This window comes from Notamacropus eugenii, chromosome 1 (genome assembly GCF_028372415.1).
Source record: "Notamacropus eugenii isolate mMacEug1 chromosome 1, mMacEug1.pri_v2, whole genome shotgun sequence".
In the NCBI taxonomy this organism is placed as follows: Eukaryota; Metazoa; Chordata; class Mammalia; order Diprotodontia; family Macropodidae; genus Notamacropus; species Notamacropus eugenii.
In genome coordinates this window covers 259,972,857-259,990,002 of record NC_092872.1, presented here as the reverse complement: position 1 = coordinate 259,990,002, position 17,146 = coordinate 259,972,857, and the positions used below count along the sequence as shown (strand labels likewise).

Sequence of the window (17,146 nt, the reverse complement as noted above, 5' to 3'; positions counted from 1 at the left end):
AGAGACTGGCATGAATCGAAAGGAACCAAGTGTTTAATCTGCAGCAGGTCAGTTTTCCCATACCAGTGTAGATACCTCATTGGAAATCTGAGGTAAGATAGCTTTGTGTATGGAAGGGAAATTTTAGAATGGTTCTTATTATTTCTTACATGAATTGTGTCTGCTTGCGTGGAGATAAGCAGTGGTAATGGTAGTTGTAGGAAGGAAAGATAGATTGACTTTTGGGAAGAAAAGAACAAGACACAAACAGCATGTTAATTGTAGACCCAGTATGGTTATTGTCTGAGCATGACTGGACCCCCCCTAGGATGAGAGCACTGCCAGAATTACTAAGGGAGATGGAAAAGGGGGAGGTAGGAGACGAGATGTTTAAGTTAATGCCATTACACTTGTGTGACCAGGACCCAGCACCACGACAGAAACAGAGACCATTGCCAAGTATGAAATCATGGATGGGGCCCCAGTCAAAGGTAACTTACTTCCCTTTCTCTTCATTTTCTTTTGGTTACAAATGAGGAATGGTTATGATTTTATTATGATCTTAGCCTGAAAATATTTGTTTTCTCTCTGCCTCAAACCTGGATTTTGAAGTGATCTTTGGCATTGGCACAAATCTGCTGAGAGCCAGTCCTGTGTTGGAACCTAATTCTGCTTCCCACTATAAGAGGAGAAAAGGGTTAGCATTTTGGGGGTTGGCACTCTGCTCACCCATCTTGCTTAGGTAGCTGTGTGCAAGGTCTTGTGGTAGGCATAAGGCACCCTCCCTCAAGCAGAAGGGAGTGATCAGACAAGTCTGCAGATGTCATGGTCAGCCATGGGTCTGAGCCATAGGTATCAAGAATGGACTATAGGACTTGAGGGGGCAAGGAGAGATGAAGATTCCTTAGGAAGGGAGTTTCTCTTCCGTGGTTGGTTGCTCAGCCATGGTGAGGTATTTCCCTCCCTCAGGCTGTCACAGTTACAGAGCATGATTGGTCATCTTGGTCACCTTTCTGAGCTGTAACACACTTCACTAACCACTTTAGTCAGGTTGAGGCTCACGCTAGAGATGGCCTAGTCTCCCTCTCCCTGTAGCTGGCCTGGCAACACATTTGTGCGAGCTCATGCCTGGAGGTTGGCACTTATCAGTGGGAGTCACCTGAGAAGGGCATTAGTGCAGGGTGGCTGTGCTGTAGCAGCGTATTGAATAGCGATGAAGTGATCAGACTTTGCTCGTTTGGTGCTTTTGACCATGGCTGCAGTACTTGAGTAAAGGTGGGGTTTCACATGCTTTGGAAGTGGAGTGAGGACTGGGTAAAGAAGGGTTTGGGTGACAGCCTTTCCTGCTGGAGGTGAGCAGCCTGCTGCTCTTCTCTCCTGGTTCTTTATAAGGGTCAGCAGAACCTCCAGATCAGTAAAGTGAGACATGTGGCATATTTTGATCCTAATGTTCAACATAAATTTAATTGATAGGAATGGTCTCAGCCTGCCCATGTGGTATGAGCTAATACTGTGGGAAGCACCTCCAGAATTGTTGGCCAGGGTGACATGGGGCTTTCTTTAGTGACATTATAGAATGATTTTTCCTCAACAAAAATAATTATCTTTTCTTAAGGTGAATCAATTCCTATAAGACTCTTCCTAGCGGGATATGACCCAACTCCAACGATGAGAGATGTGAACAAGAAATTTTCAGTACGATATTTTTTGAACCTAGTCCTCGTGGATGAGGAAGACAGACGGTACTTCAAGCAGCAGGTACGTCCATTGCCAGCTGATGTCTTGTTCTTGGTCACCTTGGTGGAGGTAAGGTGAGCAGAACCACTGTGGGGCCCATGCATGCCATGTTCATCTCATTCAAAGAAGCCCAGGTATCATCTATTCATTCATCAAAGCTCCTGAAAACACTTTGAAAACACTCTTCCACTTAAATCAGTGACTGTTTTCCAGTCCTTCAGTGAAGTTGCTGAATGTGTGTAGCTTGTATTCTGCCGCAGTTGGTTCAAGTGGTGGAGAGTCAGGTACAATCTGATTCCTAGGCTTTTATTTGATTTCTAAAAAGGTTAATTTCACAGATGAATTGGTTATCAGTCTGAACCCTAAATAGACTTTCCCTAGACTTTTAATAGTGAAAACTACTTGAAGTGTAAGAGACGTGTCCTTTTATGAAGACAAAATGAACAACTTTTTATTAATCATCTAATGTGGGCAAGGAATGGAACTGGACGTACTGTGGGGGAATAAGAGGAAGCACAGGTATGAGACCCTACAGTGAGATGGGAAGGCTAGGCGCATGTATAACACATGTGAATTGGCTTCTGCTTGAGAACAGCAGAGAAGTTGGGAGGCGCTGCCAAAGGAATTAGAGAACGAGACGTCATTGAGTCATGTGACAACACCCCAGATAGGAAGCTTTGTTGGCTGAAGCCCCTCTTGGGGAATTGCCTTCAGAGCACGAAGGGCCTCCGCAGTAACACATTTTAATCTTCTGAGAGATGGATCAGACTTGGACAAACAGCCAAGTCAGTCAATCAAGAAGCAGTTTTACCAACTGTGGAATGATCTGGCTGATCAAGATGGCAGAACCCAAAGAGTCAAAATTAGGAATGACTATAAAGTAGCAAAACTGGTTTTCTTGTGGGTGCTTTTTAAGCTGAAGTCAGTTCTAATATAACAGCAGCTCCAAAAATGTGCAATGGTGGTGTCATTGAAGTGAGTCCTTGGGCTGGCTATGAAGGCCAACCCTCAGGGAGTTGTAACTTGTTTAACAAATGAGTCTTATTATCTACATGGGTTCTAAATATAAGCCAGTCATTTCTTTTTTATTTTAATGTTTATTTATTTTTAGTTTTCAACATTCATTTCCACAAAATTTTGAGTTCCAACTTTTCTCTCCATCTCTCCCCTCCTCACATCCTATAACGCTTTGCCTTCTGATTACTCCTTCCCTCAATATGCCTTCCCTCCTATCACACCCCTCCCTTATCCTCATCTTCTCTCTTTTCTTGTAAGACAAGATTGATTTCTATACCCCATTAACCTGTATTTCTTATTTCCCAATTGTATGCAAAAACAATTCTCAACTTTCATTCCTAAAACTTTGAGTTCCAACTTATCTCCCTTGCTCTCACCCCATCCATCTCCACTGAGAAGGCAAACAGTTCAATATAGGCTGTGTATGTGTAGTTTTGCATAAGACTTTCATAATAGTCATGTTGTGTAAGACTAACTATATTTCCCTCCATCCTATCCTGCCCCCCATTCTATTCTCTCTTTTGACCTTGTCCCCCACCAAAAGTGTTTACTTCTAATTATTCCCTCCTCCCATTTGCCCTCCCTTCTATCAATCTACCCACTCCACTTGTCCCCTTCTCTCCTACTTTCCTGTAGTGTAAGATAGATTTTCATACCAAATTGAGTGAGCATGTTATTCCCTCCTTAAGCCAAATGTGAAGAGAATAAGCTTCACTTTTTCCCTCTCACATTCTCCCTTTTCTCCTCCATTGAAAAAGCTTTCTCTTGCCTGTTTTATGAGAGATAATTTGCCCTATTCCATTTCTCCCTTTCTCTTCCCAATATATTCATCTCTCATCCTTTAATTTTATTTTTTTAGATAATCATCCCTTCTTATTCAACTCACTGTGTGCTCTCTGTCTATATATATGTATAATATATGTGTATATATATATTTAATATGTGTGTGTGTGTGTGTATGTATAATCCCTTCAGCTACCCAGATATTGAGAAAAGTCTCAAGAGTTACAAATATTATCTTTCCATGTAGGAATGTAAACTGTTCAGCTTTAGAAAGCCCATTATGATTTCTTTTTCCTGTTTACCTTTGCATGCTTCTCTTGATTCTTGTGTTTGAAAGTCAAATTTTCTATTTAGTTCTGGTCTTTTCATCAAGAATGCTTGAAAGTCCTCTATGTCATTCATTGAATGACCATTTTTTCCTCTGAAGTATAATACTCTGTTTTGCTGGGTAGGTGATTCTGGGTTTTAATCCTAATTCCTTTGATTTCTGGAGTATCATATTCCAAGCCCTTTGATCCCTTGATCAAAGCTGCTAGATCTTGTATTATCCTGATTGTATTTCTACAGTATTTGAATTGTTTCTTTCTAGCTGCTTGCAATATTTTTTCTTTGACCTGGGAACTCTGGCACTTGGCTACAATATTCCTAGGAGTTTCTCTTTTTGGATCTCTTTCAGGAGGTGATTGATGGATTCTTCCAATATTTATTTTGCCCTCAGGTTCTAGAATATCAGGGCAGTTTTCCTTGATAATTTCATAAAAGATGATGTCTAGGCTCTTTTTTTTGATCATGGCTTTCAGGTAGTCCCACAATTTTTAAATTGTTTCTCTTGAATCTATTTTCCAGGTCAGTTGTTTTTCCAATGAGATATTTCACGTTATCTTCCATTTTTTCATTCTTTTGGTTTTGTTTTGTAATTTCTTGGTTTCTCGTAAAGTCATTAGCTTCCATTTGCTCCACTCTAATTTTTAAAGAACTATTTTCTTCAGTGAGCTTTTGAACCTCCTTTTCCATTTGTCTCATTCTGCTTTTTAAAGCATTCTTCTCAGTGGCTTTTTGGACCTCTTTTGCCAATTGAGTTAGCCTATTTTTAAAGGTGTTATTTTCTACAGCATTTTTTTGGGTCTCCTTTAGCAAGCTGTTGACTCACTTTTCATGATTTTCTTGCATCTCTCTCATTTCTCTTCCCAATTTTTCCTCCACGTCTCTTACTTGATTTTCAAAATCCTTTTTGAGCTCTTTCATGGCCTGAGACCACTGGACATCATCCACTTTGGAGGTTTTGGATGCAGAGGCTCTCACCTCTAGTTCTTCTTCTGATGGCATGCATCGCTCCTTCTCATCTGAACAGATAGAGGAAAATACCTGCTCACCAAGAAAGTAACCTTCTATTGTCTTGTTCTTTTTCCCTTTTTTGGCCATTTTCCCAGCCACTTACTTGACTTTTGAGTTCTTTGTCACGTGTAGGGTATACTCTGGGGACATGTAAGTTCTCAGTTCCTCCAAGGTGACACAATCAAGGGAGAGGAGTTTATTCCTCTCCTGGCCTGCACTCTGATCTGTGAGCAGGATTCCCTCTCCAGAGCCTCCACCAGCTCCACCACGCCAGCCAGCATTCCTCCTCACTCCAGTGTGGCTACTCAGAGCTGAGATTCTGATCAGCTGCTCAGTTCCCCCAGGGGCTTTAGGTGGAGGGCTCCAAAAATGGATGCTGCTGCTGCAGTGGCTGCTACTGGTGGGGTCAGACCTCGTTCCCTTCTCATTCAAATAAAAAAAGCTTTCTCACTGACCTCGTCTCCCCCTCCTCTAGTCCATCCTCCATACAGCTGCCAAAGAGATCTGACCACATCATTCCCTTCCTCATTCAGCTTCTCCCTGTTCCTTCTGGCTTCAGTTCTAAACCACTGTTAGGCTTTTAAAGTGGCCCCGGCCTACCTTTCCAGCCCTCATTTTCCTCCCTCCACCTGGCTTTCTTTGTGCTCCTTATATGTGCTATCCTGTCAGCCCCTCCCTCCTAAACTGCCTTAGATTCACTCCTTGGCCTTTGGGGCAGAGTGCGAGCTCCTGGAGATTAGGCATTGGTTCCTTCTGGGCTTTTGTTTCCCAGTGCTTTGTTCAGTGCCTGGCACATAGGTGTTTCATAAATGCTTGTTTTGAAGTAGAAAGGCCAAGACACATGCATAACACTCAAACACAGTTGCACCCACAAACAGTTCATGTATTGTGTTCTGGCATTTGTTTTTACCAGGAGATCATCTTATGGAGAAAAGCTCCCGAGAAGCTGAGGAAGCCAAGGACAAACTTTCACCAGCGCTTTGAGCCTCCCGAACTGCAGGCGTCTGCCGAGCAGCCGGAAATGTGAAGGCAGGAGAAAGGGGTGGGGAAAGGGAGGCTCTTGGGCTCCAGTGGTCACAGCCTGCGCAGGACAAGGCCTAAGGCCCGTTGCCTGGCCCCTCTCTCCGGCCATGCTCACCTCTCTTGCGGCACTACTAACCGGTCTCAAAGGTGTACATCCAGTTAAATACAAAGTGCTTTCTCTGAAACACTGGAACTTTCTCAAGCTGCCGTCTCTCTTTTTTTTTTAACTTCATACTTTGATTTGATCGTATGCACTCAGATAATGCATAAGCTTAAACATTAAAAATTTCCATGTGTGTAGGCTGGCATTTTGTCATTTTGTCTTCTTTCTCTAGGATATAGATTATGAATCTCCCTGCCTTCATGTCAGTGTTTCCCCCTCATTCTTTACAAAACATGAGACTTGTGTGTTCAGATGATGAGAGAGACTCTGGCTGTGAGGCTCTGTAGGGCCCCCAGCTTGGCAGCCGTCCCCTCTTCAGTCCTGTGGGTATTTGAAGGATTCAGGCCCCATTTTTTGTCTTGAGCCTTCCAGTTCTGTGGCATTCTACAAAGGGAACTCCCTTACAACCTTTCACATTAAAGAGCTGTGTGTAACGGGGGTGGGGGTGGGGTGATTGCCATCTTATTTCCAGAATTTCTTTTTTTTTGCTATTAGTCTGTTTAACTGTTGCATCAGCACCACAGTAGTTTTTCTGCAGTGGGTTCTGTTTGTGTTTTAAAACTTATAATTTTCATGTAAGATTCTCTTCCGTAGATACTTTAAGGCATTTTATTTTTAAGTTTTAGGGAAAATTTGGCTGTGTATAGAGAAAACACTAATTCTTAAATTCACAAACGTGTTGATTGTTGGGGTGGGTGGACTTTTCATCATCTCCAATTGGTGTCTGGTTAAACGTACTTATGTTAAGCTGCAGCTTTGGCCAGTCAAAACTCAGAATTTACAAGCTAACTAACCTCTCTAAGAAACACATACAATGTCCTTGTCTTAATTTTGTTTAATGTTGAATTCAATTCCTCCTTGGTTCAAAGCCTCTCAAAGGTTGCGCAGTTGTGAACTGGGTTTTGGATGTGTTCGTGATGTATCCACATGGCGGAGGCACCGGTCTTGTCTGAGCCGCAGAAGCCACCTGCACTTAAGGTTCATGAACCAACCGAGACTTTGGACAAACGTCAGTGCTAGCCTTGTCAGTGGACCGAACTCAGTCCCTGCTCAAGCTGTCTGAGAACTGCTTTCCTCTGGTGGCACTCTGACCACCTCCTTTTACAGCAGAAGATGCTCTCTGGGTTTGTATGCTCTGGGAACATCTCTTTTCAGTGCGGAAATCGGGGGTGGAGACAGGTGGATTTTTTTTCCTCATGTAAGTGCCTGTTCAGAAATTTAAAAATAATTAAAATGCCAAATATTTTCATGGTCACTTGCATGTAGTAATCTAGAAACTGTTTGAAAAGATTTTGAAAACTGATTGTATTTAACCAGCCTCAAATTGTGCAACCATGTATAATAAAGAATTTGAAACTGATGTTGAGCTGCTATTTGAATGATTAAAAATAGCTGTATTCTCAAGAAGCCTGGTCTCCTTTTTTACCTGTTGGGGGTTTGGTCAGTACTGTGTCTTAGACGGGAACTATGAATGTTTGTCATGTAAAGATGGGCTGACTTTATTACCGGTTAGGGACAAAGGACAGTTTTATTTAAATGCTGCTGTTAGTTCAGCTGGTCCTCAGCAGGGCCTCACCTTTTGAGCCTAGAGGTAAGGGGACCAGACCATGGCTCCCTGCAGAGCCTGACCGAATTTGGAGAAGCTTATCAATAAGGCTGGCTGCAGATTGAGTGGCTTTGGCAAAACCACTCCTGGAGAAAGACTGAGAGGGTGTGTCATTTCCAAGAGTGCCTAACAAAAGCAGGGGTTCTTGGAGTGATTTCAGTGTCACTGTAACTTGAACCCACATGCTAACGAGCCTGTTTAAAACTCATACACAAGGCACTGATTCATCTTTTGACAACCAACTTTAAGAATTTAAAAAAATTTTTAATTAAAACTTAGATGATCTGGGCTAGAAGGGCTGTTAATAAGCTGAACTCTGGCATAGAAAGAAACAGCGAGATGAATGGCTGTTTCATGTGGCTTGTAAAGGCAAGGGGGTCCATACTGAAGTCTACTTTTTTGATATTGACCTCCCTAACATTTATATGGAGATTTAAGGCTTATGAGGCATTTACCTTGCAATGATACTGTGTTTCTCTTGCTGTTAACTCTTTTCATTATCACTGCCTCCCTCACCTGCCTGGTAAAGGTAGGACCTGCAAATATTAGCATCCCCCTCCCACAGAGGAAGAAGTTGGACAACTTGGTCACGTTCCTAAGGTCATACCACTGGTAAATAGAAGTTAAGGCTTGAACTCAGGTCTCCTGACTGGTAGGATATTGAGCCACTGAGGGGCCTCTCCCCTGCCTCTACAGCCCACTGGATAAAAATTCAAATGATGGTTTTAGGGGTGACCTGATCTTGCAGTATGTTATGAATACCCACTCATAACCTTTATGTGATGCATGTGTAGGTTATCCACAAATACAACTCAAATGATGTCTGGACAGTAGGGCTAACGTTCTCTCAGGTGCCAGACCTTGGAGTCATCTTGACCACTTTCTGTCCTCATAAATTGTTGGCAGAGTGTGCTGGTTCTTTTTATCTCTTACATCCATCCCCCTGCCCTTAGCCTCCTTGAAATCCATCCATCCCACTGTCAGGTGGGGATTCCTTGAAAAGGAGGGAGCATGATCAAGTGGGAGGAGCACAAGAGTTGGAGTCAGAGGCCCTGGGTTCAAATTCTGCACTGCTACTTGAGTATCACGATGGTCAGTTTCATTTTTGTGCATGTTTTTCAATGTGTATTCAAAATGAATGAGACCCGTGTGCCCGAAACTTAAGAAGGCTCCTCTTCCATCTTCCTCATAGGTTCCCAGAAAGAGTCCTTTCCCAGCTCCCAACCCTATTTCTCTTTCCTTTTGTCCTTCACCTTATCTCTCTGCTTCTGATTTCAGGTACTTCCAGCCTGAAGCATGAGTGACCCCCTGAGGTAGGTGCTATTATTTTCCCATTTTACAAAGGAGTATACAGGCAATTGGTTAAATGACTTGCCCAGGTTCACACAGGTATTGTCCGAAGCTAAGTTTGAACTCAGATTTTCCTGACTCCTGGCTTGATGCGTTGTCCACCATAGACCCAGCTGTCCCAATATGGAACCAGTGAAGGTTTCTGAGAAAGGGAATATCAGACAAATGCCTTGGCAGCTTTGAGAAGGTTGGATTGGAAATGAGAGGCAGGAAATGGGTTAGAAGTTCACACAAGTGAAGGGAAGTCTGATCTATGAGAATCAATAATATAGCTGAGCAGTTGTGAGTAGAATGAGATGACTGAATTAAGTCTTCAGCCTGTGAGAAGGAAAGGATGGTAGTGTCCACAGAAATTGTCAAGCTGGGAGGAAGGATGGTTTCATTTTGGGGCAGGTTGAGTTTGGACATCTAGGTGATGCCCGATACCTAGCACAGTGCCTTGCACAGAGTAGGTGCTTAATGTTTGTTTAATTGAATTTAGCAAGAAGTTGGGTGGAGAGGGAGTAGAGTTCAAGAGAGGTCAGAGCTAAGCTGTATAATTTTGGGGAGCCATCTCTAAAATGATAAAGTCATGGGTATAAGTGAGATTGAGAGTATATGGAATGGAAATTACAGATATGCAGGAGATGTGTGTTGGGAGCGCTTTTTTGGGGGCAGGGACTGGGCCTGTGGACCTGTGGTTTCATCCACTTGGTGCAGAAACTCCCTCCACCAATGCTGATGCAGAAAGGCGATTCATTTAGAGCAGTTTTTAACTGGGGGGTCCATAAGTTTGGATAGGGGAAAAAAGCACATTTTCATTTTTACTTAGCCTCTGAAATTTAGTATTTTCTTCAGTTTAGCCTGTGTGATATAGGCATGTTTGCATGCTGTTTCTCCCATTAAAATGTCAGTTCCATGACAATTGAGAGGCCGTGTCCTATCTTTCTTTCTTGGAGTCAGGAAAGATGGAGTTCAAATCTCATCTCAGACACTTATTAGCTGTGTGACCCTGGGCAGGGGGGGTTTCTATTTCTTTGTAAGTGGGGATGCTAACAGCACCTACTTCAAAGAGATGTTACCAGGATTGAGACATTTAAAATGTGATTTGCAAACCTTAAAATATAATATAAATGCTAGCTATTATTTCTTTGTATCTCCTAAGTTTAGCAGTGTCTGGCCTGTTGGAAGTGGTTTTTAAGGAGAACATAATTGACTATTTTTGCCAGTACTATATTTCTTCCTTTTTCTGTATGACACGGAATGTACCCTTCGGTGCCTCCCTTTTCATCACTTTAAGTTTACAAAAGAAAACTCATAGGACTGTGACTAGTTCCAGGAACTCTTCTTTAGCAAATAAGGCACATAGTAGGAGCTTACCAAATGTGAATTAACTAAGTGACTGATAAGGAAGTCACTGTTTTATTTGGTACTGTGTTAATAGTGGTCTATGCTAAAGGTCTTTGCAAGCTTTTGAGCCTTTTTAAAATTTTCCTAAAAATGTACTTTGCTTACCTAAACTCTGGTTCATGTAGCTCAGGAGAAAAGATTATATCATCGGTAGAAATGTGAGATCCAAATGTCTGTCACTTATTGATTGATTGTGTGTGTGTGTGTGTGTGTGTGTGTGTGTGTGTGTGACCCTTTTGAGTGGACAAATAAATTGCAGCTAATCTGTGTTTATCTTGTGCTGGCTTATTTGTGCAGTAAGCAGGAAGGACCATGAAAATTCTGGTGATCAGAAAGGGACTGCTGGCTCAGACTCTCAGATTTTCATCTTCAAGAACTTCTAGTGCGTGTATAAAAAGTGATTTTTTTTTTTTTTTTTTTTTTTTTTTTACTACTTGGACTTCTCAAGAAGGAATTGGGAGACCTCAGGTAGTTGACATTCAGCATGCACCTTTGTGCTCTAAATTGGGAAAACGACAGACAAGTCAGTGTGTTATGGTTCTGTATTGTCTGTTTGCCTTATCAATGGTACCTGAGAACATTTGTGTTTCATTTGGAAGGTGTCTTCTATTTCTAGGTGAAAATGTGGGCAGGACTAGGATCTTTCCAAACACAGTGCCTTTTCATCTTATTTTCCTCAGGCAAATAAGCAAGAGAATCTGATTGTCAGTATGTCATTTGTGACTTGACAACCTCTGCTGTCTAAATTTTGTTTGGTTTCTAAGCTAATATAAAATTCAAGTGGTCAGCAGGATTCTCGTTATTAATGATATAAGGCTGACATAAATCTCAATTCCAACTTAATCAGCAGTCTTAATTATGGAATACTCCATGTTCCCTTGCCAAATAATGATTCTGACATCCAAATAATTATGACAGAAGTGGAGTGGTCAGTGGTCATGAGTGGAATGAGTAGTCAGTAATCCTTACAGGATCTAACCTGTTCTGGAACCAAGGAGGGCTTTTATTGCAAATTGGGGGAAAAAAAATCTCAGGAAGGGTTACTTTAAGTCTGTGCTGGTTGAGTTTTGACAATCTAAAAGGGCATTCAATGTTACCTTTTTACAAATGACTTTTAAAATTTATTATTTTATTTTCCCCCAATTAGATGTAAAAACAATTTTCAACATTCATTTTTTAAATTTGTGAGATTTAGAGAAATGCTGGTTTCCTCCTCAGAAAGTAAGTTACTTTTTAATTACTCTATACTGGTCTCTGAATGCAACTAGTATAGAATGCAAAATTGGTAGATGAAATTTTTCTATGTAAGATTCAGAAACGCATTCAACTGGCTTAAAGAGAGGTTGGTGACCTTGCACAGCCCTCTCTCCCTCAAATCAAAGTTAATGGTAAGCTATGTCATCATCTTGATGTCATGGTACTCTTCAAGAACAAAGGACAAACACAACAACTGGCTTAATATCATCTGACCAGGAAAAAGTTTTGTTTTGGATCTGTTTTAAATCAATGATTATTTTATGTTAATATTATGCTTTTAAGTCTTTGGATTATAATTTTGGGAAGCCATTGTACAAGAGCTGCTTTTAGCTTTCTAACTTTGAGCTGTAACTTTTTTGAAGAATTTTGCAAAGTGCTCTTCTGGTCAAAGGCTGTTTTTCATATTCAAATGAGCATGCTCTGGTTTATCAAAGTTAATTTGTTATCTTGGGAAGTCTTGTTCTCTACAGACCTTGCCAGCCTCTGAATTTTCTACCATGGTTAAGTTCCACCCTATGGGGAAAAAAATGGAGCTACTTGGAAAGAGAACAGGTCTCTCACAAATTCCACCCTGAGACTGGGGGTAATTACAAAGCTACTAAACTAAATATACTCACACCCAAGGTGGGAGATGATTTGAAGTATGCTTATAACGTAGAAGTAACTTATGTGAATTGTCAGGCTTCTGATTATGCAAATTATGGAACTTTATAAACCTGGAATATGTATTGAAGTTATGTATCTAGACCAAGTGAGTATCAACAGACCACAGTTTAAAAGATTCCGCCCCCCCTCTTCACGTTAGGGGTTAATATGCAATAGTACTTAGTTTTGTCTTTCTTCCTTTTCTATATTCACTTAATGTATACAACTCCAGAATGTGAATATTTTCTTGATTTTTACATCAGGATGTTTAAACTATAAAAGAAAAAATGATGAATGCTTTTGGGAAGATCTTGTATATATTTCAATAAGGACTAAAAAAAAGTATTTATTGCAATTTATTATTGCAAAATAAAAAATTATGTTCTGCTCTAAACTGTAAGCATACAACTTGCTGAATGTGCTAGAATATTTGGGAACTGTAATTTGCTTTACTCTGAGTTTTTAGTTCAGGTATAACTGATTGTTAAGCTGGTACTCCACCATTCAAGGGAAATGCCAAGAGCTGCTCATAGACAATTTGCTGGAAAGCACTACTAGTGGATATAAACAACCAGGAAGGTTATGAAGACAGCTTTAGGAAAGTCATGGCAAGATCCTCTTCAGTTTCCTCACTGTGCTGTTTCCTTTCTGAACAAGAAAGTTTCCCCCACCTGGCTGATTCTGGCTACGATACTCTGAATAATATGGAAAACTGTTGTTTGGTTAACAATTCCAAAAAAGTTATCCATGACTGTTACCTGAAATCAAACAGAATTGAAGATGTTTTCTTAGTATACTGACTACAGATCAGTCTGTGACTTTAGGCATTTAGGTCTGGGAACCTTTCTTCCCACAATAACTTTACATTTATAAAAAAGAACCTCACAGGACTTTGAATAGTTCCAGGAACTCACCCATTTCTCTTTATCTTATTAAATAAGGCTTGCAGCTTTCCAAGGTTAATTAACTAAATAACTGACAAAAGAAGATAATGTTTTCTTTGGCCTGGTAAAAAATAGCTATCTATACTAAGGCCATTGTAACAGTTTAAGCCTTTTTTTTTCTTTTCCTAAAAATCTTTTTTCTGTCTGTGGGACTTACCAGATCTTACCCAGATTCAATCTCTTACAACCATGTCCCTCATCCTCCTTTTCTCTCACCATGACAAAACTTGAAAGGACTTATAAATGAATTTCATTGCTACAATATGCAAGCAGCTCTAGACCATTACTGAGACAAAAGTACATAGGAGTCTATAACTTTGATTTTTGTTCTGAACTTCTGACCATTATTTGTTTCAATTTCCTAATCTAGGCAACAAGAGAAAATCAGTTCTTAGCCTTGCCATCTTCTTGCTTATTGGTTTGTTATATATTCGCTCACATTGCATTTGCTGCTCTGCAAGGTTTCAGCTCCAAGAAACAGGATTCCTCTTCCAGGATAAACTCATCACATCACCTCCCTCACCCTCTCTTCCTCTCTGACTGGAGGGCAGAGTAACAAACCCTTCCCAACGCCTTCCTTTATAGCAGAAACTGCATCTAGTGCTCTGCCTGATTTTGGTTCCATAGAACAAGAAGCCCCTTAGTGCCCCCCCCTTTCCCTGGCTCTTTTGTGCGTTGTCTCCTCTTATTAGTTTGCAAGTTCCTTGAGAGCAGACTGTCCTCTTTATTAATTGTATCTCCAGTGCTTAATGCAGTGCTTGGCACATAGCACGCACTTAATACATGAGTATTGAATTAGAAGATCATGTCCATACAATATCACATTTTTGAGGGATGAATGATAGGATAAGACATATCCTCAAAGGGGGGAATATGATAAAGATGTCATGTGATAAAGATGTAAAAGTTTTCATTTTAACCAATTAGTAAACTTCAGTTTGAGAAAAACAATCAGATTAGACTTTTCATGTGATTGGTTACCACATGTTTTCCACTGGGTAAAAGAATATACTTAAAGGAGTCTCAATAACTATAATTATATAAATTCTGCTTTTGTGACGGTGAAAACAATAACAACAGGTTAAATAAAGATGATGATAGTAAGTGATATTTTAAATTTCACCTGGAGAAAACACAAAAAAAACTTGACTGGAAATAGAGCAAAGAACTAAATCTCCTTTAGGTTCATTTGAATATCTACAGATGTTTAACCATACAAGTGTCTGAATATATAGGCACTGGATGTGGTTTAAATTGTCTATAAGGTCTCAAGTTGGAATGAGGCTCTTTTAGTATTTAATTCATGTACAAAAACTTTTAAATCATTTTTTTTTTCTGTTTGAGATGTCCCTGATAATATCAAGGTAGAAGACAATGTTACAAAGTCAGGTCTTCAAGGATTTTTTTTTTTTTAAAAGATGCTTTCTCTAGTTTATAGATAGCATTATTTATAGGACAGGATTCAAGCATGTGTTGAAACTGAAACTCTTTAAATTTCCAGATGTATTATGGGTAGCTTAAATTGATGTTCTTCCTATAGTCCTGATATTCATAAAATTAGATCCATACATAGCTTTCTACGTAATGGCTTTCACTACAAGAACTATTTATTTTGAGATGATATGATTAGGTTTTGTAAGATTCTATTAAATTATACTGTTACTACTAGCAGGTTTAAGCAATGTTATCTAGGAAACCTCCACAAGTGGCTTGGACTCTGTAAAGTCCTATCTACCGAAACAAATACCTCTGCAGAAGGTGGTAGCCCCATCTCAGGTACTACTAACAACTGACTCCCGATATGTCTCTGAGTCTGAGTGAAACAAACCTGCATAGCTTATGGACAGTAGACTGTTTTGATACAGAATTTTCAAGAGAAAATGTTTCCCAGAAGGAAACAATGTCATACAGTAGACTGCTAAACCCAAGACAAGGAAACAAGATGCCTGTTGAAACTGACATTAAGATATATTCTGATTCTTTGTTTCTATGATTATATGGTTATGTTTATTGTCCACTGTTTATTACAATGCCTTGACTCTTAAGAAAAATACCCAAATGTTATATTTAAAACACAATTGGAAGTTTAAATTCAGGTCCTGTATGTAAGTTCCTTGCAGAATTGTTAATTATATCCCAGTCTGTGATTGGGAACATCTTAGCTTTCCACAGAATCGTCTTGATGAATATCAGGCCACTGGACCCAGATGGCTCAGGAGAAGAAAATGAAGTTGGTGACCTTACACAGCCCTCCCTCACTCAAATCAAAGTCAACTGCAAATCATGTCATCATCTTGATGTCATGGTCCTCTTTGAGAAAGGACAATCACAACCATACATCAATGACAACAAAAGCCTAATCTTGAGTTCTTGGGTTCCCCACCTCTTGAATGTGGATAATTTTGCCAGATTGTTACAAATGTTTAAATCAATAGCTCTAGAAGCTAACAGATAGTGTGTGATTAAGTTTTGGAAATGATTATGATCCTTTGACCTTAAGAGGTTTTGTTTTGTTCAGACTGTTTTAAATTCATTTCTAATTCTGTCAAATTTAGTATGGTATGTACAAATGGGTGTCTTGCAATTCTGTGAGTCTTTATATGGCCCAGGAATTTAAAAACTTATTTTTAAATTCAAGGCCAAAGGAAGAAATTATTCAAAGTGGGTTTTTAGGGGAACATAACTGACTTCATTTTGTGCTATATTTACTGTTATTTTATCTGAATGTACTGAAGGTCCCCATTAATGTCTCCCTTCCCTCAATTACTTTAAGTTTACAAAATAAAATTCAAGAACTCATCCAAGGGTCTTTATCCTTTCATATATCGAACCAAGCAGGAGCTTACCAAAAGTTAATTGACTGATATAAAAGAGTTTTCTTTAGTCTGGTGTAAATCACTATCAATGCTGAACAGTTTAAGAGGCTTTTTCTAAAAACGGACCTTTACTTACCCAAACACTCTGGTCATGTAGCTCGGGCATGAAGACTGGACATGTTATCCATCATCTGGTGATGGGGTGTGTCCCTCTCTTAAGCGGACAAATATACTGAAGTGAACGTGTCTATCTGTTCAGGTGCTATTTAAATTCTCCAACCACACCAGTGGACAGAGGCTGGACCTAGTCAGGGAGACCCTAGCTCCAATCTGGCCTTGGTCACTTACTAGTTGTGGGACCCTGGTCAAACCACTTAACCTCGACTGCCTCAGTTTCCTTATCTGTCACATTATCGGGAGAAGAGAATGGCAGACCACTCCGGTATCTTTGCCAACAAGACCCAAAATGCAGCCAGGGCGTGCTGGGCACGACCGAACCACTACAAATATAGCTCTGTAAGACTTTATCTTTAACTTGCTGGATCGTCACAACCACCTCCCTGGGAGGGGGACAATATCTTCATCCCCATTTTATATTAGAGGAAAATGAGATACAGTAGGAGGCTAATAAATGCTCGTTGACTTCTTAAAACCATTCTTAGCCTTAGACAGGCCATCAGTCCGTCACCCGGCTGGGGAGGGGCGCCTGCCAAGACGAACCCCTGTTACTCCTGAATCCCAAACCAGGTCCCTGCTGCCTCTTACCGAACCCCAATATGGGAAAGTTTGAACTTGGAGTCCTGGGTTCAAATTCCAGCTTTGCCCCTCTGAGAGCTCCCTAGGGCCTCAGGTCCCGCCGCAGCTAAGGGGAGGAGTGCCGCGTTGCCTCGGCCCCAGCGGCCCGGGAACAGGAGGGGAGGTCAGGAGGGAAGGGAAAAAAGTCAAGGTCACAGTGAAGGGCAAACACAGGTTGCCCTCCTCCTTGCCTCTGGGGCCAGACCGAGGACTCTCCCGGGTGGCATCCTGACAGTGTGTCCTTGCTGCCCACGTGCGCCGCAGCACGTGTGTCCGCTCGAGCCACGTGATACCATCCCCTCCAATA

At 40.7% G+C, this 17,146-nt stretch overlaps 1 protein-coding gene and 1 long non-coding RNA gene across 5 annotated transcripts in view; one reads left to right on the top strand and one right to left on the bottom strand.

Moving 5' to 3' along the window:
* The window catches only part of VPS26A (VPS26 retromer complex component A), a 21,645-nt gene extending 14,201 nt beyond the window's left edge, over positions 1-7,444 (top strand). For all 4 annotated transcript variants that reach the window (XM_072628765.1, XM_072628764.1, XM_072628763.1 and 1 more), the window contains exons 7-9: positions 402-470; positions 1,595-1,737; positions 5,765-7,444. In XM_072628765.1, coding sequence (XP_072484866.1) covers positions 402-470; positions 1,595-1,737; positions 5,765-5,878 — 326 coding nt within the window. In that variant the 3' untranslated portion in view covers positions 5,879-7,444. The remainder of the gene's footprint in view (positions 1-401; positions 471-1,594; positions 1,738-5,764) is intronic.
* Positions 6,858-17,146, bottom strand: LOC140517470 (uncharacterized). The gene is made up of 2 exons (XR_011971594.1): positions 16,181-17,146; positions 6,858-7,243 (listed from the first exon to the last, which is right to left on the bottom strand). It is a non-coding gene; the product is annotated as an uncharacterized lncRNA (long non-coding RNA).